General features: G+C 40.8%; 1 protein-coding gene across 3 annotated transcripts in view; it reads right to left on the bottom strand.

The window, feature by feature from the left end:
* Shab (potassium voltage-gated channel shaker cognate b) overlaps positions 1 to 23,807 on the bottom strand; it is a 126,820-nt gene that overhangs the window by 35,243 nt on the left and 67,770 nt on the right. The window contains exons 4-5 of one of the 3 annotated variants that reach the window (XM_080271282.1): positions 18,428 to 18,508; positions 12,602 to 12,709 (exon numbers count right to left, since the gene is read on the bottom strand). The exons of 1 other annotated variant lie outside the window; for it this stretch is intronic. In XM_080271282.1, the coding sequence (XP_080127408.1) occupies positions 12,602 to 12,709; positions 18,428 to 18,508 (189 nt within the window). The remainder of the gene's footprint in view (positions 1 to 12,601; positions 12,710 to 18,427; positions 18,509 to 23,807) is intronic. One more of the 3 variants, XM_080271281.1, reaches the window with a different exon arrangement.

Raw genomic sequence — 23,807 nt, 5'->3', positions numbered from 1 at the left:
TGACCAAGAGTGGTAACACATCAGGGTACGAAGACACGGCTACACCGAATTCACAGCAACACTCATATCCTTAGTGGCTGAGTCACGGAGGCAGGGCACAGACAGTACGGCCACAGATGCACGAAAAACATTAAAAGGAAACTATCTAGGTCTAGGCTTGTTTACTGTGTGTGTGTTCGGGAGATGGTGCCAAGTGCAGTGTAAAGTGATCACTACGATTGGCTATGGTTTTTCCTGCGTTCAGTAACTTGCTTAAGATGAAAATTCCTTTTGACATCTTTAGTACATCTTAGGCCAGAAAGGAAGGGAAAGTCCGGCAGCCAGGAACCATTTTGTGATGTCTGGGAGGGTTCCAGTAGGGAGGGACATGTAAGTAGTGCATACAAAGCTGCTTTATTGATGATGATTATTGCTGGAATGTGTTTTACTTTTCAGTAGGAGGGAAAGTGATTGTGAGGAGAGTGTATGGAAGGAGAGGGGCTGTGAGGTGGGGGTAAAAGGAGGATAAGAAAAAGTGGCAACATAACGTTAAAGATTATAATGAGTAGATTAGTTAAATAAACGTGAAGGTGGGCACGCCTTTGATCATGTGCAAGAGATACTCGTAAGCAAAACTGTCGTCTCCACTGACTGCCTGGCGTTGTCATAGGGTTGCCATGGGCGTGCCAACACACACTCAGTTCTTTCACCTTAACTTGGCCCAGATTTTCGTCCCTTTGCAGTTTATTTCACCAAATGAATGGCAGAAGAAGACAATACTATGGTTTTTCATCCTTCTCATAGTTGTTTTCAAGACTAGTACCATATTCAAGTGCATCTCATTGTTACGACTCAGCATTCAATATGAAGAGATTGCAATTTTAGGCCAAGTTAGAGTAAAAAGAGTATAGTGAGTACACATGACACTAACACCTCACCCACACCACCAGGGGGCGGCACCAGCCACCACCGCCCTCACCCGCTCCACTGTAGGTCGGGACAGTTCTTGCCGAGGGTGAGACGGACGGCTTTGATGCTGGACCAGGGTTAGGCAAGTGAGGCTTAGGACAAAAAGCCTTTAGCTATGTTCCCATGCTCATTAGTCAGGGCGATAAGGTTAGGCATGGGCAGCATCTTCCCCTTCCAGTTTTTCAGAGAGGTGTACCGACGGTCAAAGAATTTTCAGAGGAGTAATAATTATCAAACATTGAATTTCCCAGCAAAGCATTCAGGCAATAGACAGGGACCATCTTTCTTTGAAAAAACATCGTATTTGCTTGAAATTGTATCCTAAATATTCATAGTATTTAAAAGCTGATATAATGTAAATTTTCCACTTAAACCACTACAAAAACTATAGTAACCTATTAAGTTTAGCTGCCACGTATCAGACACAAAAACTGCACAGGTGTTTAAGCAGTGACACGTGATATCAGAGCAGGGAGGCTAGGGAAGCACACAACTGTATTTCTGCACTTCCCGCCACTCCACGCTTGAGACCTAGATCAGTGTGAACTACTTTCTGTACGTGTCTTGATGCTACAGTGCAGTGAATTGTTCAAACACAGGAATTGTACCCACATACTGACATAGTCTTTACTGTGAGGGTACAACGTTTCTGCAGGACTTGGACCCTCTTAACATCGAAAAAACAGTTCAAATCAGGCCGAATATCAGGATGTTTGTTAGAAAATTTTCACTTTTTGTACCGCCTCACAACTCCAATAGTTTTGTAGGGGCATATGACTACCATGAAACAAACTAATTTAACTTGTGCTACATTAGAATAAATTATAACATATGCTGGACTCTACGTGTAACTGAAGATGGCATTATTTTTAAGGAGTGACTTGAAAAATTAGCAGCATCTCGGTACAGGTATTCTTCCTATTTTCTGTTTACCTGAGCACTTTCCATGTCCCAGTGGTCAGTGTTTCGGGGGTTAATGTGTTAATAAGTCTTTCGTTAGGCAAGTCTCATATTAAGACACACTGCAGTAAAGTGTGGTCACCCTGGTTGTACACACACACACACACACACACACACACACACACACACACACACACACACACACACACACACACACACACACATACACACCTGGTGCTGCCTGGGGGAGGCGGGAGGGTGGGAGGAGGAGTGAGAAAAGATGGAGGTGAGCAAGAGGGAGGAACACACAAATAAAAAATAACAATCGGAGATATAAACACCGCTCAAGTTTTTAAAAGAAGACACAAAATACGATAACCATCCAGACGAACACGGATTAGAAGGATTGTTAGTATAATAAAGAACACAGTCGTGCATGAGTGGTAGCGAAGTATCCGATCAAGTTGAACACAGAACACGTACCCTAGCTTGGGCTTGCCACACATGTAAGTTAGTATAGGGAAGAACACACTTTGAAAACTGGTGACACAGGGCGAAAACGAGATTCCTTCTGTCTTTCACCGATCACAGAGAGGGAGGGGCGTTAGTATCATACCCTGATACATGTGGAAAATGAACAAAAATATTAGGTGAAGCAGCAATAAAATCCGTAAGCTAGGAATAGAAATATCTAAAGCGAAAGGAGAAATAAGTAGCTTTTAAAAAAATTAGGTGAAAAAATGAAAATAAAACAACAACTCACCAACTCACCTGCGTGCAAAATAATGTAGCAGATTAAAGTCACTTAGGAAAAATAATTTGTTACGATGAAGGTTTGGAACGGAGCGGGATTTGCTCTGCCTTGGCGCCCTCCTCACCTCCCTCCTCCTAGAAGAGAGCGGTACACTCGTCACCACGGCTCTGCATCCACACCGTCGCAACACTCGATGCCCTACTCTATACTCCTGCTCCCCCTCACTCTCCCTACCGTAAACCCCCACTCGCTCTCCTTCTGTATACTCACGCTCACCCCCCACTCCCTCCCCTGTTGTATATTACTGCTCGCTGCCCTGCTGTATGATCCTGCTGATACCCACTACTGCCTACCTGTGCCTCACCCTTACTGTAACACCCAGGCTTGCTAAAATACCCAGTCCTCGTTAACCTGCCACCATTCGCTACCCCTGCCGTGTCTATACCTTTGACACCACGCCATTCCACTACACCACCTGTGTCAGCCTAGCCTCTCACACACTACTGCCAACGACTGGGACAAGTGTCTGTATCATTACAGGTGGCGATCCAAATTATGATTATATTTTAGTAAACATGGCCGTGGTGGAGATGCCTATGTAACCGAGTTGTAACGTCTGAATGCTAAACACATTTCGCCAAGGATTAGTGCTAACATAAGCTATCTGACATTATACAGTGTGCAGGTACCTACCATCTCAATAACAAGGTATGACTTAAAAGTTTTTAGACAACAAAAGCTAAGAAAGCAGCGTGACATGACGTAACATTGAGACTGTCACTCCCGACAGGAGTCTGATCAGCCGCACCAAGTGACATCGTCCACCTTCACTCTAGGTTTTTTCGCCCTTCAGTGAAGTTCATCTTACCAGTATAAGAGTTATGAAACGGAACAGTGTGTGTATAAACCAGATACATGTCTACACTGTCCAGTAAAATATAAATACTTATTATGTATATCTTGGCCCAACTTGCCTACCAGTTTTCCCAGTTTACCATGAAAGCTAGACTTTATTTTCACTAAGAATCTATCCTATGAATATCCCAGCACAGGTTTAGTTCTCAAACACTGTCCAAAAAACTACCAGAATGTAGATTTTGTACACGGCCCAACACCGAACCTTTAAACGATTCGTTTATCACCCACCAAAACAGTACAAGTCACTCATTGTCATATGCTGATGACAGACAAGGAGATCAGAGTGTGATGAGAGCAAAAAACCTTATCTAGTTTACAGCAACTGACACCCAAGCTCAAGACGGTCACACGGCAGTCACGGGTCAGAGGACTGGGCACGAAAGTATATAAGATTATACAAAAATGCTGTGTAAACACAAAGAATATAAGTGAAGTCAATAGAAGACATAGCCAGAAGAATTAGACAAGATAATGAAGAGTAACTTGTGTGAAAAATGCCAATAATATAAAAGTACTGTATTTCGACAAAATGGAGAAATGCATGACGACGGAGTTAGTTAGTCTGAGCCAATAAAAACTGCATTGAAAATACTTTTGGAGAAAGAGTTACCAGTGGCTGGCAGAGGAGAAGGGAGGGTGGAGGGGCAGGGGGTATGCATGCCAGGAGAATATATAATTACAGCAGTGACGCGAAAGAAAGCCAGAGAGTGTATTATAAAGAAGAGACACGGCTGTCGCCCTCCATCTTCATCTGAATGGCGATGTAGCCTTCACGCTGTGACCGCTGACAATACCCCACGACTAAAGTGGCTATGATATTTACAAAAGAAATTATCAGTTTATTGCTGTCAGCGCCTCAGGTGGAAAAAAAAAAAATCATCTGTACAGAAAGAAAGGTTAAATATTGTGGAACTTCAATATTACAGAGCTGAGGTGCGCTCTTCGCAATGAGGAAGTTGGTTTGGGTTGACCTGCACAAATCCTACTCTTGCCATACGTCTTGCTCTTCCCACGGTGCTTGGCTGCATTTTTGATAACGTGGAGCGACCGAAGCACATCCTTTTACATTTCTGCAGCAGTCCATCAGCTCAAACCAGGGATGAGTTCACGACTGAGCGGATTGTGATTTTCGTTTTCCGCGCCTCTCATTGCGTGATGTAGTAGCTACCGGTACCTCGGTGATAGCAATGCCTTCAGACGGAGTACAGATGCGACATATAGTTACACAGCGTGTTGGAAACTTGCTATAACGCAGTTTTTCTGTGCCATTGAGGGTGCAGCAACCGAAATGAGGCGATTCATTATAAACACTGACGTATGTGAGAATGTTGTGCGACCACGGGAGTGATGGCTGACGCTAGTGCAACGTTGTCATGCACCACACATGCATAACTTTAAATCAACAGTTTTAGGTAGCCAACCATTTGACCATCAGATACATGTTTCACACGTTGTCTCTTTGTTTTGTCTTTGCTTATACATTACTGTCAGGCAAAATAGATTTGTAGCGGTAGTGGCAAAGTTACGATGCAGTGATGGAGTAGCTGACATTGTATACATTGTTGCTTTACAGAAAAGGGATCCAACCACTGCTTGGGCATAATGACAAATTGTGGCTGAGGCCCCGATGAACCTGATGTTATATGACATCCTGATCGTGGGGCTTTCGTCCTTCCTCTCAAACCAGTGATGACATACAAGTAGTTTGCACGACTTCGAGCTCCCAGATTCTTTATTGCAGATTATGATAACCAGTATTGAGCATAAACTGCAGGCATTGTAATTTCTGTTTTCTACTTAATAATTTGATAGTTAAGCAAGGCTAAAGTAATAGTCTTGATGTTTTAAATTAAATACTGATGGTAATGTGATTTGCTTTACTTTTACTATTATTATCTGATGGTAACGCTGATGATTATTTTGCTGTTACATCCTGCTACAACCATTTTTATTACGACTGCAGACTAAACAGATATCCTGTTTGCCGTCCATCAGCAAGGACTACACCAGCTCATGGTTCAGGCACATTCAGTAATTGACAGCAGCCATATTTCTGTGCGACAGTATACTGTAGGTACCTCAAAATGAAGGGGAGATAATGGTCCGGAAATAATACACATTCATTTATGCGTTGTCTTAAGTTATTGTTCAGGTCCACATTGGTCGTTGTGTTTCGCGAGTCCCACACATTTCATATTGATCAGCTGTGCGGACGAGTCTTATTCGCTAGAATAAGCATAGTCATTAGCGCCTTGCTCACAAGCACAGTATGAATTTACTTATTTTTGAAAAGTATTTTAGCCTCTGACACTGACTTTTCAGTAACTACCTTCCGGTGGAGTACACATAAAAGTGTAATTAACGTTGAATTATACATAACAAATGATATAAAGAAATAAAGGAATTTGCCGTGTTACTTTAAGACGGTTGCGTCCACATTTTAGCCTCCCAATAACAAAAACTGTGTTGTCGGAAAGTAGTTCCACACACAGTGAAAAATGACTACACGTAGCCTATGACTGCTGCGTCTGCGTACTACCAGCAAAATCCATTTAAGAAAACTCGTTTAATGAGGTAGATATATTAAACTGTCATTTTTTTACTGTAAAGTTGTGATATCTTTAAAACACCGATGAGCAACGTAGTGAGGCTGCAGAAGGGGTTAGTGGATGGCAGGAAGCTGGGGCAATCACCAGGAGGCTTTACTAGGGTGGGAAAAAGTCTGTGCTAGACAAATGCACCAGACTGAGAAGATGCAACTCATACATATACTGTATATACACTATATATATATATATATATATATATATATATATATATATATATATATATATATATATATATATATATATCATGTGAGCAACGGACAGGCAGGGGTCAGTATGAAGGATGCAAAGGTTAAGGGGGAAGGTGGGATAGAATGAGGCCGAGGTGTACAGTGCAGAGATGCTGTATGCAGCTTGGGCCAGTCAGTCAGCCTCCTTCCCACTGCCTGGAGGCTCATGCTGCTGCTCAAGGGGCGGCACAGCAAGGTGACTGACACTGGGGCTACAGCCAAGCTTCCAAACACTCGCTAAGTCCGACACCAGGGACTCTAGTCTTGTCGATTAAGCAAGCAGCCCAGTACTTCCTCACCAGTTATTTTTGTACGTGTAACATTAATAATATTCTCTTGACTATTAATTGTACAGCCTATGCTAGTTTCAAAAAGGCATCAGTGAGGGGGTGCTAGAAAGCCTCCTAAGCCGACGAGAATACGACTCCAGGTGAGAGCAGAGTGAGACAGTTAAGCCTATTTGATGGCAGTGGTCGATAGGAGTTTCATGCCAAACAGATCGGTAGTGTGTGCTGAAAAAAGCACCCGAAACGAGCATCTGATTGCATAGCCTAGTTTGAAAAATGAGTAGGTCATAGAGAAACTTTCTGTAAGTGAATTTAAAGCACCCATGACTGATATAATTCGTTTGATGAAAGTGTCATCACAGGCTACTGAGCAGCGGTGGGTAACGAAGTTAAAGCAGAAATCGCCGTTCTCAAATGAAAGCCAGTGGAATTGATTACCATCAGCCCCAAAGACAGGTCACAGCACTCTAGTAATGGCACTTGCGTTCGTATTATTTTCCTACCTCCTATTTAAAATGATTACATGTGCGAGAACATATGAAATAACTATCTGTCATCTATTAGACTTGTTCATTTTCTGGATGGCAGATAAAGCATTGTGCCTGTGTGGCTTATGTTCAGACTAAAGGCGAGTCCTGATACATATAAGGGATGAGAGGTAAGGTTAGGGTAAAGACAGGAAGAAGGATGTATAAGGAAGTCAGACTCCGCCAGAACGCGTGTGTGACAAGTCCGGTGGTGAACAGTCCTGTGTTGAGACTCACCAACAGACTTACCAAACGTTCCCTCTCGTAATTAAGCTTGTTTGTGCAGGAAGAACAAGAACTGGGAAAGCAGAATTTCCCTTGTCTCTTGTTTGGTCGTGGAAAGCAAGCGTATGTTAGGACAGGAAATTGACTGCAAGTTTGTTTGTGAATCTGGAGTCTGGTCAGTGTGTGGGGAGAAGGAATAGTCATAGAGGAAGGATAGTGTTTCGGTCACTCGCACACGCACACACACGCACACACACACATGGACGCAACAGTCGCATGCACGAGAACACACACACACACACACACACACACACACACGCAGTGGCTTAGGTGCAGAAAATTGACCACTTGACTGTGATGATGTGTATTCTATTCTTGGTAACACCAGACGATTTTGTAGCAGCCTTGGAGAGAATTTTAAAGGAAAAAGAATTAGGTAAAGCTTTAATCAACTTCATCATAATAGAGTTGAATAAAACATTTGTCGCTAATTGTCTGGAGCTAGCAAGAACAAAATAAAGAATAAGTCATCAGATTGAAGGAGCTGAAGAATGTGTCCACTCCAGATAATAGTTGAAATGAGTGTGGGCGAGGCCGGAACACACAAGGTCATATTCTGCTGTAGATGGCACTGAAAGGTTCGTAGCACTTCATTATAAGGGTTGTATTTTCTCCATTACACCTTCATAATATTATACTCTTGTGTTAACATAGGCAAACTACAGTATGTCGACATTAGAATGATGCAAAGTAATATGCAAGAGAATACTGAGATGAAAAATAAAGAAAGACGTGCTACAGCCTCCTATGTCTCATGTAATACGGCTCAGTGACCAGTGTTCACACCAGACCCTGTGCGGCAGCCTCAATGGTGTGACAACCTAGGAAGGGATTCACAAACGTAATGCATGATCGGTCCCCGGTCGTAATTCAGAACTGTCTTGTGGGAAGAGCTATAGATGCAGGAAGATTCTGCAGCCACGATTTAGTTGTATTGCTGCAGGTAATAGGTAAAGGTGTCCCCTGTATTACAACGTCCTAAAAGGCGATTTTTTTACTTTGATGAAGAATTTCCAACATCTTTCTTTCAGTTAACAGCACTGTAACCAGATTTTTCCCTGAAAATAATTCTGACCCTTATATATATATACATACATACATACATATATATATATATATATATATATACATACATACATACATATATATATATATATATATATATGTAATGTGAGTTGGAAATTAATTAGTAATATGTGCAAAAATTTTGGAGCTGGGTTATTGGAACCTTACTCTCCCAGCAGTGTATCCCCATTGAATCAATAAATAATAGGTTTGCTTAGCCCGTCACTGGATGGCCTCTTTCAGTAATTTTACCTCATTGTTGGAAGAATAAAATCTTGGTTAAATTAATCACAAGCATTCATGCAAGGGGAAACCTTAGAATACATATTGACTGAAAGTAACCAACGGCATTTATGTTTGTGGGCACAAGAGGAATTTCTGGTTTCGTCTAGCCACTTCGGTGAGTGTGGAGGAAGGAAAGCAGAGAGACAAAGTTGGAGGGGTAAGCCGAAAGAGAAAGAGAGGGAGGGGGGGGGTGAGGCCAACCTGGTGCAAGGCGGGGTGAGATGAGTGAGTGAGTGGGTGGGTGGGTGGGAGGGTAGAGAGGCAAGAGTAGAGGGTTGTGTTCACGGCAGAGAGGCGTGGATTACTGAATGCTTATGCCATGGTGCCTGGGAAGTTCAAACATGGTCATTTCTTCCACATCCAGACATACGTGCATTACTGAATAGCATAAATTTACCTTGACTACCAGAGGATGAATCAGGGAGAACGTTAATTTATGCCACGACCAGCGGCAGGTTAAAGATAATTAGGTTAACGATGGTATTCAGTAAGCAAACCAATCGTAAACTAAGGGATGCATAACCTGTGATAATTTCCATCTCCAGTGTAATATTTGTTATGGTAAGAGAAACAGGGGACATGGGAGGACTCAGTGATCTCCTTTCTTTGCTCGTTCTGCTACAACAAATAATATATACGACTGGGAATTGATCGCTTGTTTGTGAATCTGGTCCCTAGGCTGCCGTGGCCTGTGTTGCACTCAAGTGGTTGTTCACACGATACTCATGTGGCCATATTCTCGTTGTGGCCATATTCTCGTTGTGGCCATATTCTCGTTGTGGCCATATTCTCGTCTTGTTGGCTCAGAACATTTTGAAACACCTCTTCCTCAGTGATTTACCTTGCATTGTACACCTTCATATCGTCTCGTGTGTTATTCATTTTGACTTCCTTCTATCCCTTCAGTTCAATGATGCGTTATGCAGGGCGTTTCTGTAAAGCATGTTATCGTATGGAGGATGAATTCCTGACATAATTCTAAGTTATAATGTCTGATATAATATGTCCAACTCTTCTTAGTTCCGTAGTTATGGTATAATAAAAATGTTCAGGTAGTGATGGTAAAATTAGAGTATTGGAGCCGTGGGTTTCCAGGTCCACCGTTAACTTTGAATTTTAATGCTTCATATTAAACAGATGGGCCTAAGAGACACTGAAGGACGGAGGCTGGACCACAATGTTTGGAGTGATAAACTCGGAGTGATATGTTTATTGATCTACCTTATTATAGATCACAATATGGACACTTACTTTGTGTTTTAGAAGCTGTGGACAAAATCACATCCCTCTGATACATGTTTCATTGTGTCGCATCATTGGCTGCAACCATTTCCATGTTGCCTGCAATGTTATATCTGCATATGGCATTCAGAACACATGGCCACAGTTCGTCTACTATCTGAGCCTCTATTGCGTATGCCAATGTTTTCCTTTGCCCCATAGGTAAAAAATCAAGAGGGAACTGATCTGGGAACCTTAGTGGCCAGGTAACAGGATTATGAACTTGCTGGAAAAGAATCATTGTACCGATACTCGAGTTTGTAACACAAACCGTAATGTACTCCAAGTTCTGTGATGTAACCATTCATTCACGAAATCTCATATTCAGAGTCTCTTTGGTCTAGTTGTTCATTATGAAACATTAAGAAAATTAGTTAATGACCAAGATGGAAACCTACGGCTCCAACCCTCCAACTTTACCAGAACTACCTGAACATTTTTAACATACAGTAACTACTAAACAAGCAGAAATGGACATTTTACCTCAGAGATATTGTGGCTTGGAATTACTCAAGGAAATCGTCTCCAAAGGACTCATGCTTTACAGAAACACCTTGCATGTTATATTCTTGCAACCTTCAGACCATTTTCTTCAGCTTCAGAAGAATGTCTCACAGTGAAAGGATTAATGATGACTATGTACCTTCTCCAGTTTGAAAACAATTATAATTATCTGAAGGTAGCAGGAATACCAGTTAAAAATACATCACTGGATTGACGGGGTTAAAAAGATAATATCATACAAGAATGTACTAAGGTGTAATATGCAAACTTCATTACCAAGGATGAGACGTTAAAAAGTCCCCTAAGGTAACAAGAATAGGGCCATCTGGGGGTGGCAGTCGTGTCAGCGCTCACCCTACTCCGCTATCCTGGCTTAGGTTCACGCTAAATATTGCAGCTGTCAGCACCACATTCTTTTACCCTTTATCAGTGACAACAGTCTCGTTCATGCTGTCAACAGATGGCCATATTCATCTTAGAAATAGCCTTTCGTCATCTGAAGTTTTAAAAAAGTCTTCAGTAACCACGTAATGATGACGGAAATCTTAGGAATCTTATTCTTGCTACTACCCGACAATTTTTTGTCCTCCTCAGGAGTGGCCAGTTGTGGTCTAAGGGTTAAGTCTGAGGTTTATGTTTTATCAAAGATGACAACAAGATGCAGATTGATTTTCTTTTTTTTTTTAACTTCAGCGTGAACCTTGTATGCCCTCCTAGTCCTGGCCTAGCGGGCTTTGGTGTATTGTTCAGTGTGCAGTGAAAGTAAAAACAGTGACAGGATATCGTTTTACCTGACTAGATGTCTCCGAACTTCACTTCTTCAAATGTGTGGTAGTGTTGGGGTTTCAGTGCGGGAAGGTCTCTCCTTCTTTCTCTCTGAGTAAACAGACAGTACTTATATTTGTGACCAGACATGGCAAAACTGGATTTGGTGCTCACACGGTCATGCCTCGAGACAGCTGATGACTCGAGTAGTGCCATTATGTAGTGTCTTAACAATTCCATTGATTTATAACAGCTAAGATTTCTAAGTAATACAGATACAGGTTGGTCATATTTAATTTAAATCAGTATTTACATTACCTAATGAGGCTGTAACCATGACCCTATTCAGTAATCCTTAAGCTATGCAGTCAAGTGTTAGTGCCACACATTTTAGTAAAGCACGTGGCAGGAGCACTGTGGGTATTCAGTGTTCAACATCAAATTTCGTTTTAATTCAAGAATATATATATAAATGTATGTACATAAGTACCTACTGTACATTATATATATATATATATATATATATATATATATATATATATATATATATATATATATATATATATATATATATATATATATATATATATAAAATATATATATATATATATATATATATATATATATATATATATATATATATATATATATATATATATATATATATATATTCTCATTCCATGTTAAATAACCCTCATTCATTGTGTTACATTGGCCAGTAAGTCTTTGTGTGGTGTAACACTGTCAGTCATGCTGTGGTCTGGAACAGGTGTGCTATGAAGAAAGCTAAGTTTTTCGTATTGAGGAATAACTTTAAAATGCAGTAAGCGAATTCTTGCGGTAACTTTAAACAAGATGAATAACCCAGACTGTCTGAGAGGTTATTGTATATTGTTTTCGGGTACAATTTTTTCGATTTGAAATTTAAATACGCGGTGCAAATCTTAGGGTCATAGAAAGATCCATTGTCTGTATGTAAGTGGAAATTGTAAAAGCGAGAATATTTTTGTATCTTCACACGTAACGAGACATTACTATGCTGCTGCATGATTATTTGATTAATGAATCTTGTATGACCTTTTGATATTGCTATTACTGAACTTAGGTTGTAACTGTAACGTCGAATGTAGAGAGGGTAGTGAAGGGAAGGGGTGGTGAGTACAGCTGAGAGGGGGTGGGTAGATTGTGCTCCTGGAGTGCACGGGTGTTGAAATCTTGACAGTCCCGGTGCCACACAGGCGCCTACCTTGTTGAACATACTGGGAGGGGACTCGGAGGCAAGGTAGCGGCTACTGGGACCCTCAACCTCTGTGCTGTTGCCGTTGAACCGGGTGGCCAGGGGAGCTGCCGCGTCCTAGTGGAGGAGGAGGGAGGATGGTGGAGCCAGTGGAGAGAGTGTGGAGTTGAGGGCAAGGTTAGGCCGCAGACAACACGACTGCTGAGCTACACAGTCAGCCCACTCCTCACTGCTCTCACCCTCTGGCCCCCGGGTGTGGCTGCGAGTGGTGGAGGTGGGCAGGAGAAGTGAGGCAGGAGGCGGGGCCTCAGCCTCCTGTCACCTCTGAGACTTGCAGTGTCAGCAGGTCACCAAAATCAATGGAGGAAGGGACAGAATGGGACACCGGATGAGGCAAGGGCTGGGCCTCATAGGACACTCACAGCCCCACAGCGGATACACACAGTAAATAAACAAGATACAGAAATTAACAAACGCCAAAGCTAAACACTGATAACATGATTATTGCTGCAACCTGTACATTGGCTCACTACAGTGATAATACTCTAATATAATGACGGTGTTTTGATTACAGGATTTTGATTCATGATAAACTACATGTTACAGCAACATGAGTCGTGATACACTTAAACGCATCCTTGTTGCAACATTAGTCGTACAAGTTGATATCAATACGATAAAAAGAGTAAGCAGGCGGCACGAGACACTCACTGTACTATCACATGCAAAAGTTCGCCGACAGTCCCTGCTAAAACTACGCCCTTTTTTTCCACATTTTTTTCACTCCTCGAACGTCAGAATCCTTCCCTTTCATAGTCTTTGTGGTGTGCCCCATAATGCCATCACAAAATAATTTCACGTAACAGTCTTCTATCTCCACATCCACTATGGAAGTGTCGGCGAACTGATGAGTGATAGTACATACAGCGACCTCCCAGCCTGAGCACACACACCACCAACACAGCGGCTGGGTGTTGGTGGTGTGGTGTTGAAGGCCCTTATTCTTGACTTATTGGGGCTTCTCACACCTCTTCCTTAATTATTTTGCCTTCTACACCTAGTATTCTCCTGTATGTTATTTATGCCTTTTTGATAATTACTGAGTTTGCTTCAGTAACGTATAAGACAGTAATAACGTGAAATAAACTGGTAAGAGAGAGGTACGAGGGAGTCTCCGTAACCACCCAGACTACGACCCTGAGGCCATACTCTGGAAAGTCTAGGGCACCTTCTCGTACCTCTTCCTGATTGAATTCTGGATATGGCACGTCAATATGCTCTTGTACGTTATTAATGCAACCTATGTCGGTATTTAAATGCTTCAGATTCTGTTAAGGAGAATACTAAGGTGTAATATTCAAGATAAATCACCAAGAAAGAGGTAATGGAAAGACCCCTAAAGTCACTAAAATATTTGCCCAAGTGTCTGACATGAAAACGTATACACAGCAATTCCGGACAACAACAGCTGCGTGTGAGAGATGGTCTTGCTTACATGAAAAGGCAGTGCGGCCACTTACATCAAATCATGAGACTGGAAATAAAGAACTGAAGATACGTAGATGGGGAAATAAAGGAAACACAATGAAGGCAAGAATAATGAACTTATGGAAGGGGAAGAGAGAGTGTGAGTTGGGGATGAGCTGTGACGTCATGGCTGTTTTTTCTTTGTTCATTTTTTTTTTTGTGACATTCGACCATGGAATTTATATGGCCTGATCCCTTCACTCCGATGTTGTATTTCTTGCTGTTGTCTTGCCACTAACGGACGATTTTGTGTGACTAACGGACGATTTTGTGACTCTGAAATGACCTCTAGTATTTCGAGTTAATCGCGTTTGTCTCTAACCACTCACATCTCCAAAGTCTCTCCTAGGTTGAACAAAATCGTCTGGAGGTAGGAACTATAGAATGAAAGCCTATGGGACTGAGGGGGATTAATCTGCTTTTCTGCTTTTTTGTTATTAACTCTCAATAGTCTAGGAATCTGCGTAAACCCCTTCAGCCCGGGGATTGCTTTTATGTTGACTACCACCAGACGATTTTCTTCAGCTGGGGTTAATATAGGCACAGAGAGAAGCCTCCATTGACCCCCTTCACATACAGAGGTCTATTGAAAGCCGAAAAAATGTTGCATGCTGGAAGAATTATCAATTTTAAAAAGTCGGTCATCGAAGTGAAGGGTGGCTGAAAATACGTAGATCATTTTCTGTTTTTTTTCGTAAATTTCCTATCACCTTTTCCTCAGCGATTTATTTCCCCATTTGCACTTTAATACCCTCTTCCATGTCACTTAGACCATTATTAAAGCGATATTAGTGACAGAGGGAATATCAACATGTAGTGGGCTAGATAAATCGCTACGGAAAAGGTGATGCGAATTCTGCTCAGCCGTCACAGGAGGACACGAGTAAGGGACAGGGGAGGATAAGTGTACTGTAGACAGGAACACTAGCTTTGCCCTTCCCTTCCCTTCCTACCTTCCCCAGCCATGCCCTCCCCCTACCTCACTCAAACACACACACACACACACACACACACACACACACACACACACACACACACACACACACACACACACACACACACACACACACACACACACACTCTCTCTCTCTCTCTCTCTCTCTCTCTCTCTCTCTCTAAGCCTGGTGAACATCAACAATCATCTGTGTCAAGGAAAGCAGGGGCGGGAAAATTACACCATTCACTGCAACATGACTCTGCAACCCTTGTCATCCTTAGTAATAAACGAATCTACATCACAAACCAACGAGGGATATCTGAATGCAGGTGTACACTGTCACTGTTAACACTAGTACGCTATTCTAGATGATGATATTTAACTAGGGCTTTGTTTAGGAGTCTGAGAGTGTTAAGACTTCCACCATTAACCCTCTCACGGTCGGAACAACTCTAGTATGCTATTCCGGCTGAGTCATAGGAGCCTAAACTGGAGACTATATAGTACTGGCACCAGACTATGTATCAGTGGAAGGGAAGAGAGAGAGAGGTGGGGTGGAACTCATCACCTCTAACATCTGAAAGGCCTTGTAGTGCTCCTAGCGGTACTGTGGAACATGGAACACAGTTGTTATTCGGAACAGCTAGCAAAGTCTTTATTTAGAACATGTAACAGTCATTATCCGGAACATGTAGCACAGTCGTTATTCAGAACATGGAAGTAAGTCGTTATTTGGAACACGTAACAGTCGATCGAAGTAGGTCACAGAGTATTATTTGTAAACATGTAACACAGTCGTTATCTGGAACATGTAGCAAAGTCGTTATTAATTTTGGAATATGTAACAAAGTCATTATTTGTGTCATTTAGTAGGAAGCAAAGGTTTTAAGTGCCATTCCACGTTTGTTTTATATATTAGTATTTGTTTTTTGTGTAGGTGTATTAAAAGATATTAGGTGTCTATACTGAAATGTGGATCGTGTTCAAGTGAGCGCAGGTGTTCAAGTAGAGAACCTACTAGTGAAAATTACGTTAAGCTCAAATTTTAATTAGAGTCACGGTTGTCCCCTGTAATTTCACCTGTCCTCTGGTTGAAGTGCTTTTTGTTTTGTTGTTGGTTTCCCCCAAAATCATATAAGCAAGCAGCGCCTTGTAACTGGCGCCAAAACTCTAATTCGCTCGTTTTGCATGTTGTCAGTGTGGCGCCAGACATCAGCCAGAATCATACACGGTCTTTGATACAATCGTTATTTCTGATTCAATTATTACAAGTTAAATGGCAAATCTTATGTTTTCAAGGATGCCCAGTCAAATGAACTACCCTAAAAAATCCTAACTACAATACCTTTAGCCCCGTGGCAATTATGAGAATGTTTTTCATAAAAAAGTTTGGTAAATTTTGAAAAAGTCTATTTCACATTCGTCACATCAACTTTTCATGGAAGATTTGAAAAAGGTAGAATGTATGTGTTAAGTTATATATCTATATCTATATCTATATCTATATCTATCTATCTATATCTATCTATCTATCTATTTATATATATGCACGGTTCAAGGCTGCTCCATTATAAATCCCTCCCCCCCTCTGGCCTGGGGAGCGAACTTTGCGTGTGAGTGATCTTGCACGCTCGCTTCGCTTGCTCACTCGAATAATCACCGGTATTCTGTTTACGAATATGAGTTACTCCATTCTACACAAACGACCAAAGTACTGAAAGATAAAGAGTAAAATTTAGCTTTAAAAGCCACACACAGTTATGCTATTAACTGCGAAGGAAAGCTACAAGTTTATCAAGTCTGCTCATACCGGCAGCTTATGCCAAAAGTTTATTCCAAGTTACAGTAGTTAGGGAAGATGACACGAGCGACGCTGGTTGACTGCTAACTTTCACATATACGTGACTTTGGCGTCTAAGCAATTAGTTTACTTGTGTACACTGTCGTCATCTGTTCTTTGACGTAGCTGACCATCTGACATAGCATAAAGAGTGAGTTAAACAACGCTGGCACACACTGGTTTAATGTAGAAAAAAGTGTTCACAGGAGTAGGTTAAGGCAGTGAATGACGAAGTTAAATCTCTCATGTATTTTCTCCTGGAATGCATTTTTCCCATAAAGCTGATGAAATATTGCAGAATGATGGTAATGTATCTAACATAAAATACAGTGTCCTGTTTTCAGTATTATTGCTCCAGGAAATTATGCCAATACTGGAAGGCAATTTTTGGTAACGTAAATGTGTTCGTGGCCGAGCTAGTGGAAGGCGAGTGAAACGTCCGCGAGGTCGGGGATCATGTGTTGTAAATGGTGGGGTTATTTTTTTGCCACGTAGACACTTGTTATCTTTGAACCAGGCCAGGGAGGGAGCACTGAATGTAAGGGAAAAATTCATCTGCTGGTATAATGTATGGTAGATTTGCAATTGCCAAACCATAGCCATTGTATGTCAGAATAAAAGCCAACGCACTTCGTCGGTCTGGGAAATTGTTAATGGATATACAGTGACGTTTAACTTTTTGCTGTGGTCGAGAAAATACAGAGACAGACCGTGATGCATTATTATTATTATTATTATTATTATTAACGTGAAATGTGTAAAATTGTGTAGAGCACTGTACTTGAACTTCCTCTAGGATGTAAAGATATGTGATTGTATTTGTGATTGAATAACGTTGCTACATGTTCCTCGTCCCGGTGGTTGTTTGGTGAGGTGTTGGGAGGGAGAAGCACCGCCTATGCACCACGGCGAGGTCAGGTCAGGTCAGTGCTGTTACAATGAACCCGTCACATCAGCCACAACTACGGTAAATATAGTCAACACTTAGTACAGGCTGGCCATAGAGTCCTTGTGCAACTTTAAGCTGTAATAACTTTCCCTCACGTGGCGACCAGGGGGGTGAGTGGGGAAGGGGGGTGGTCGAGTGGTTAGAGAAGTGGTCTGTTGTTTGAAAGGACGCGAGTTCAATCCCAGTCGGAGTCAGGGAATAGTTGGATGATTTGAAGTTTTTAGAATAGTCTTAAATGATGATCCACAAGACGCACCGAAGTGTCATAAAAACACCCCCCGTTAATGCAGTCACATCACTCCTGAATGGGAGAGCCCTAGCATGTATACAAAATGGATGGCGGGTATTAGTGCCCAAGTAGTGACATGTGGAAGTGTATGGCACGTAGGAGGACTGCCGGGCCTTAGGAAATGGGCTGTCAAATCTATGCCCAGAGTCGAAGATATAAATGAAATAATAAAAACTGATGCTGTGAGGGTGACAACTGCTACTGTCTGAGGGTTATTAGAGTTTAAAGTCGAACAGGGAATGTACGGACACCCTGCATCACATACAAAGTACGAGTCTCAGCAGGATATGTACCTTAGTGGAACAAAAGCAACAATCAATCTCATTGACCGCGTCTCCGAGAGCTAGAAGTTGGCGCTCCTTTCTCTTCAATTCCTAGAAAAGGCAAAAAGAGAAATGGAAGATCCTGAAGTTTGGGAAAGGCGATTAAGATAGAAAATAAATATAAGAAAAATAAATGTGAGATAATGGTGTGCAGGGAGGCAGCTGGGAGAGGAGTAACGCTGACATTTTTGTATCTAATCTAAAAAAAAAAAAATATCCGATGATTTTGGGGTCACGTTGCGAGTAATCTGTCTGATAAGAAACTGTGAGAGGAATTTGTAAAAAAAAAAAAGGCTAATGATAAAAATAATTAGTAGTCAAAAGGGTTCTAGATAAGGGGAATATTTGGCTGGAATTTAGATGAAAATTTTTTGAGAGGTGAAAAATTACAGGTGTCAGTGATTTTGTCGTGGCCTGGGAGCGTGTTAGTTCCATATGGCCGAGGCTGGGGCAGAGGCACGGGCCTAGAAGAAAAGATACTGAGATACTGAGGGAAATGGGGCTAAAGTTACTAGTAAATTGGAGGGAAGGAAAAATCTGACACAGTTATGGACGAAAATTGGGTAGAAAAATTAGGTAGGCAGGTTAATAAAGATGCTGGTGCACTGGGGGGACGTGGGCATGTAGTAAAGACACAGCGAAAATTGGGTGGGACATTTAATAAAGACAGAAAAAACGGGGCTAAAGATACTGGTAAATTGGGGAGGGAATTTTAATGAAGACAGAGGCGAAAAATTGGATATAACATTTACTAATTACAGGGAATATAAGGGTAAAGTTAATGGCAATACTGGGGAGGTGGGAATTTAGTAAAGATACATGGGGATATTAGACAGAACATTTAATACATATATAGGCTCTGGAGATGAATACTGATGAAACAGCTAGTCAATAAGGGCACACGTGAAAACTGGATATGATAGTAAATACAGACTATTGATTGAAAATTGGCTGGAACATTAAAGTCAAGATGAAGGGAGTTTAGATGCTAGAGCAATAAGGCTGTTAATTTGTGCTTGATTAATTAAAAGATAGGATAATTATAAAATATAGCATAATTTAGACCAGAATTAATAATGTGGATAAGGTCAGAATTAATGGAAGAATTGAGGAGGGGAGGATATTTGGGTTCAGGAAAACTAAAAAAGAAAAAATAATAAAAGACAGGTTGAGATAAAAAAACTACTTAAAGTTCTCTCTTGGCTATATACAGGATAATTATTTTTTTTATTGAGGAATTGCTGTGGGGGGAGAAAGGGGGGGATTATCAAAAATACAGCAGTCTACAGTAACCCTTTCAAGGCGTTGTATTTTTAGTGCATTCTTACTTCCACTAGACGATTTTCTTCAGTCTAGGATGGATCTGAAGGAGTGAAGGGGTTAGTAAAGGAAATAATCTAACCCCTCCACTTCAACAGGATCCCTTCGTAAGCTGAATAAAATCGTCTGGAGATTGCAAGAATACACACACAAAAAAAGGCGTCACTCAATTCCCACATAATATGCTACAGAGATGACTAAAGAAGGGAAGACTTTGGGACGAGGGTATCTTTGTCAGTCACACTAAATTATACGAAATAATACAGAGACAGCTAAGAAAAGGGATGATTTCGGTGCTATCCTTGTCAGTCACACTAATGATATATAAAAAGTAAAACAGAGACAGATAAGGAAGAAAATAATTTAGGGACTACATTTGGAGGAATACGTTTAAGGATAATTCTGGGGGATAATTTTAGGGGATTTTTGGGAGATACTGTTAAGGGATATTTTTAAGGGGTACATTAAGGGGAAACTTTGGGGGAAAAATTTAGGGGGTACATTTTAGGGACAATTTAAGGGATGGTATAGTCGTCCAGTCACACTAAGGAAGGCAGAAGGGAAGGGGTCAGGGTGAATGTTGTTTAGGGAAGCTGCTGGCGAGGAAGGTTAGGAAAGAAACAGACACACATTTTTATCATCACTAATTCGTAACCAACATGAAAAACCCCGAAGAAAATATTAATCTGTATGGATACCTACGAGAAAAAAAAAACATGAAACCCTTCCCCCTCAAAAAAAAAAAAATGTTGACCTACATGAAACGACTAAGGAAAAAAATACTGATCATTGTGAAAGGCTGTGAGGAGGAGTATTGATCAACATGAAGACCTCTGATGGAAGATATTAATTAGAGGGTTAGAGGTGTATTTTTGTCAATTTGGGAGTCTGTCTAGCACCTCTTATTTTGTAATAGCCACGTGTAAACTTCTCCCCTTGAATCTTCTGACTTTATTTTTCTGTTTATTTCTGCTACTCCCAGACTGCCTTACTCAGCTTGGGAAAGTGTCATATAACTGAAGGGGTCAGGTATATTATTAACCCATTCACTAACACAGGCCCTTCATAAGTTGAATAAAATCGTCTGGAGGCAACAAGAGGCTGAAAAATACATCACCCGAGATCAAGGGATTCAGTATTATCCTGTGTATTATGCATAGTTTTTTTTTTTTTTTTTTTTTTTAACCCTGGAAAAGTTACTAAAATTTCACAGACGAGAATATGAACGTGCCAGATGCAAAAAATGAACTAGAAAGGAAGAGGTGCTAGGGAGCCTCCTAAATGGACAAGAATACGCGCCTTGATACCACAGTTCAGAGGGAAGAAATTATACCCATATACTGAAGGCTTTTTTTTTTTTTGAGGACACAGTTGGGGACAAAAGTTCTTATATCGCCTGGCCTATGGTTCTCGCTCCCTTTTGCTGGCTGACATTGCAAGGTTAAGAGAGGCTTGGTTGCTCACAGATGATTCCCTGTGATATGTTACAAAGGGAGGATAGTGATGGACTTGCCCTAAATGTAATGTAAAAGCAGTGGAACAGTAGGCGAACTTCTATCTCTGTTTTCAGCCCCACTTAAAGGATGTCCAAGATGGGCTGACACTGTTATACCCTCACAATAAACAGAACTTTAATATATGAGTATAATTTCTTGCATACTGATCAGGCCTTCCCGGATTAAAAACAAAATCACTGCTAAACCCTTCTCTACCATTTGATGTTTATTACTCCTGTCCAGACGATTTATGCAGCTTGGGAGAGTCTTTGCCGAGTGGAGGGGTTAGATACAGCCTTCATTAACCCCATCAGTACGAGAGGTTTGCCCCAGGTTTAATAAAATCGTCTGGAAGCAGCGAAAAACGAAAAATACATCTTTGGGGTGAAATGACGAACTCCCTTAGCTGAGTGACGTATGATTTTCTCTTCTGTTCCTCTTCCCTCCATGCGATTTTATTTATTGAGAAATCACGCTAGAACTGATGGTAGAGAAAGCTAAATCAAACCCCTCCAGTCGGGAAAGGCTAAGTAGAATTAAAAAAAATCTTAAAATCGTCTGGAAATGGCAGAATTAATTACAGTATACGCCACTGGGGTGATTAACCGTTTCAGTACGATGGCGCGCTAATTTTGTGTATTCGTATTCCTTCCGGACGATTTTATTCAGCATAGTTCTCTCGTCATGAAGGGGTTAATGAAGAGTATACCTTACCTCTCCAGTTTACTTTTTACTACCATCAGGATACTTAATAACATCGTGTGCAGACTACAAAAAAAAGAGATAAATAAATAAATAAGAGAGAGAGAGAAAGTAATGGAAACGCCATTAAAGTGAGATTCCTCCCCCTCTTCCTAATTTCATCTCTTTTTATTCTTGTCATTTTTAATATTTTCAGACAATTTTATTCAGCTCAAGGGTATTTTTTTTTTAACTGGGGTTAATTATAGCCTTCATTAACCCCTTCAGTACTGGACGGCTCTCCAAAGCTGAATGTAATCGTCTGGCGGCAGCAGAATAAAACTCGAAAAAAAAACCCTTCCCAGAATGAAATGTTGAAAATAAACTGAGTCCTCTTCACAGATGTTGATTAATTGCAAAAGATATATAGATGTTGCAGTGGATAGATAGATGATGCAATAGATACATATAGATATAGATAGATGTTTTAAATCGAACAACAGGATAATGGCTGTGCTTCCTTGAGTTGATCTCTATAAACTATTGAATATATAATGTCAGGATTGTACCAGATTAATATAAATTGAGTTTGATGTATATAATACCATGATTATACGTATTCATAGAGCTTGATATATTACCTAATTCATATAGTCTGATATACACGTAGGGCAATGCAGTATATTCAGAGAGATACATATATAGTCTATCACCTTCATATACCTTCGTGCAGGAGCGTAAAAACAGTCACCTAAAAAGACTACACAGGCAAAACACAAGCTAGGAAATTAAAGAGTGATTTTTTTTCCCCACTTTATTCTTGCTTTAACAGACGATTTTACTCAGCTTAGGAAACGCATCTGAGGGGGTTTACTGAGGCTGTAATGAACCCCTCCCTCCAGCTCCAAAATCCTACCCTAAGCTGAATAAAATCGTCTGGAAAAGCAAGAAAATAGAAGAAGAAAAAAAGACTTCGTTTTCTAGGTGGCTCTGGACCCTTCGTATCACCGTTTTCTTAGTGATTTATTCTGGACAATACATCCCACTATTCTCGTGTATAATCATGATGTATAAGTGTATCGGTATTAAAATGACACACACACACACACACACACACACACACACACACACACACACACACACACACACACACACACACACACACACACACACACACACACCAGAGAATGCCAAGGTGTAATACGCAAAATAAATCGCTAAGGAAAAGGTGCCACGAAGTCTCCCTTGACACCTAGAAAACGGCCCAAAAGTTGTTCAAAAATTATACATATCCCTTAATAACACAGACAAACTAACCGGTACATAATTTTCACGGAGAATTTTCAGAACACCAATGAATAAAAAAAAAGAAGAAGAAGAAGCGTAAGACTGAGCACTATTCTAGGTGGCGTTGGTGTTCGTAGCATCTCGTCGTAAGTGATTTATTTTTATTCTTTCGCCGTTTTTTTTTTTTTTTTGTTAAGTATGTGTTTAAAATTAGCACTTTTCGCCTCAGTAAACAGGGAAGGATTATAAATGTGTGGTGTACGGAAATAATCGCTCAGGAAAAGGCGCTAAGAAATCTCCAAAGTCAAGTAGAAATACGGGGAAATTCGCAAACAGACGTACGATAATTTCCCGTCGTAACTACAATTTCTTTCTGCAGGATGAAAGGGTGGAGTCTTCTCACGGCTCTTGTCCATCCTATCAAAAAAAAAAAAGTGAGAGAGAGAGAGAGAGAGAGAGAGAGAGAGAAGCATCCCGTGTCCCATCTTCCATCTGTAAATATATCGTAGTTACGAAAGAAAATCCATCGTAAATTTGTACGTAAATCTCAAGCCAAGAATTTGAAC

This window comes from Coenobita brevimanus, chromosome 45 (assembly GCF_032717465.1).
Source record: "Coenobita brevimanus isolate Jiangsu-jjx chromosome 45, ASM3271746v2, whole genome shotgun sequence".
NCBI classification, from domain to species: Eukaryota; Metazoa; Arthropoda; class Malacostraca; order Decapoda; family Coenobitidae; genus Coenobita; species Coenobita brevimanus.
Note: the sequence above shows the minus strand (reverse complement) of the source record. Positions and strands in the feature narration are given on the sequence as shown.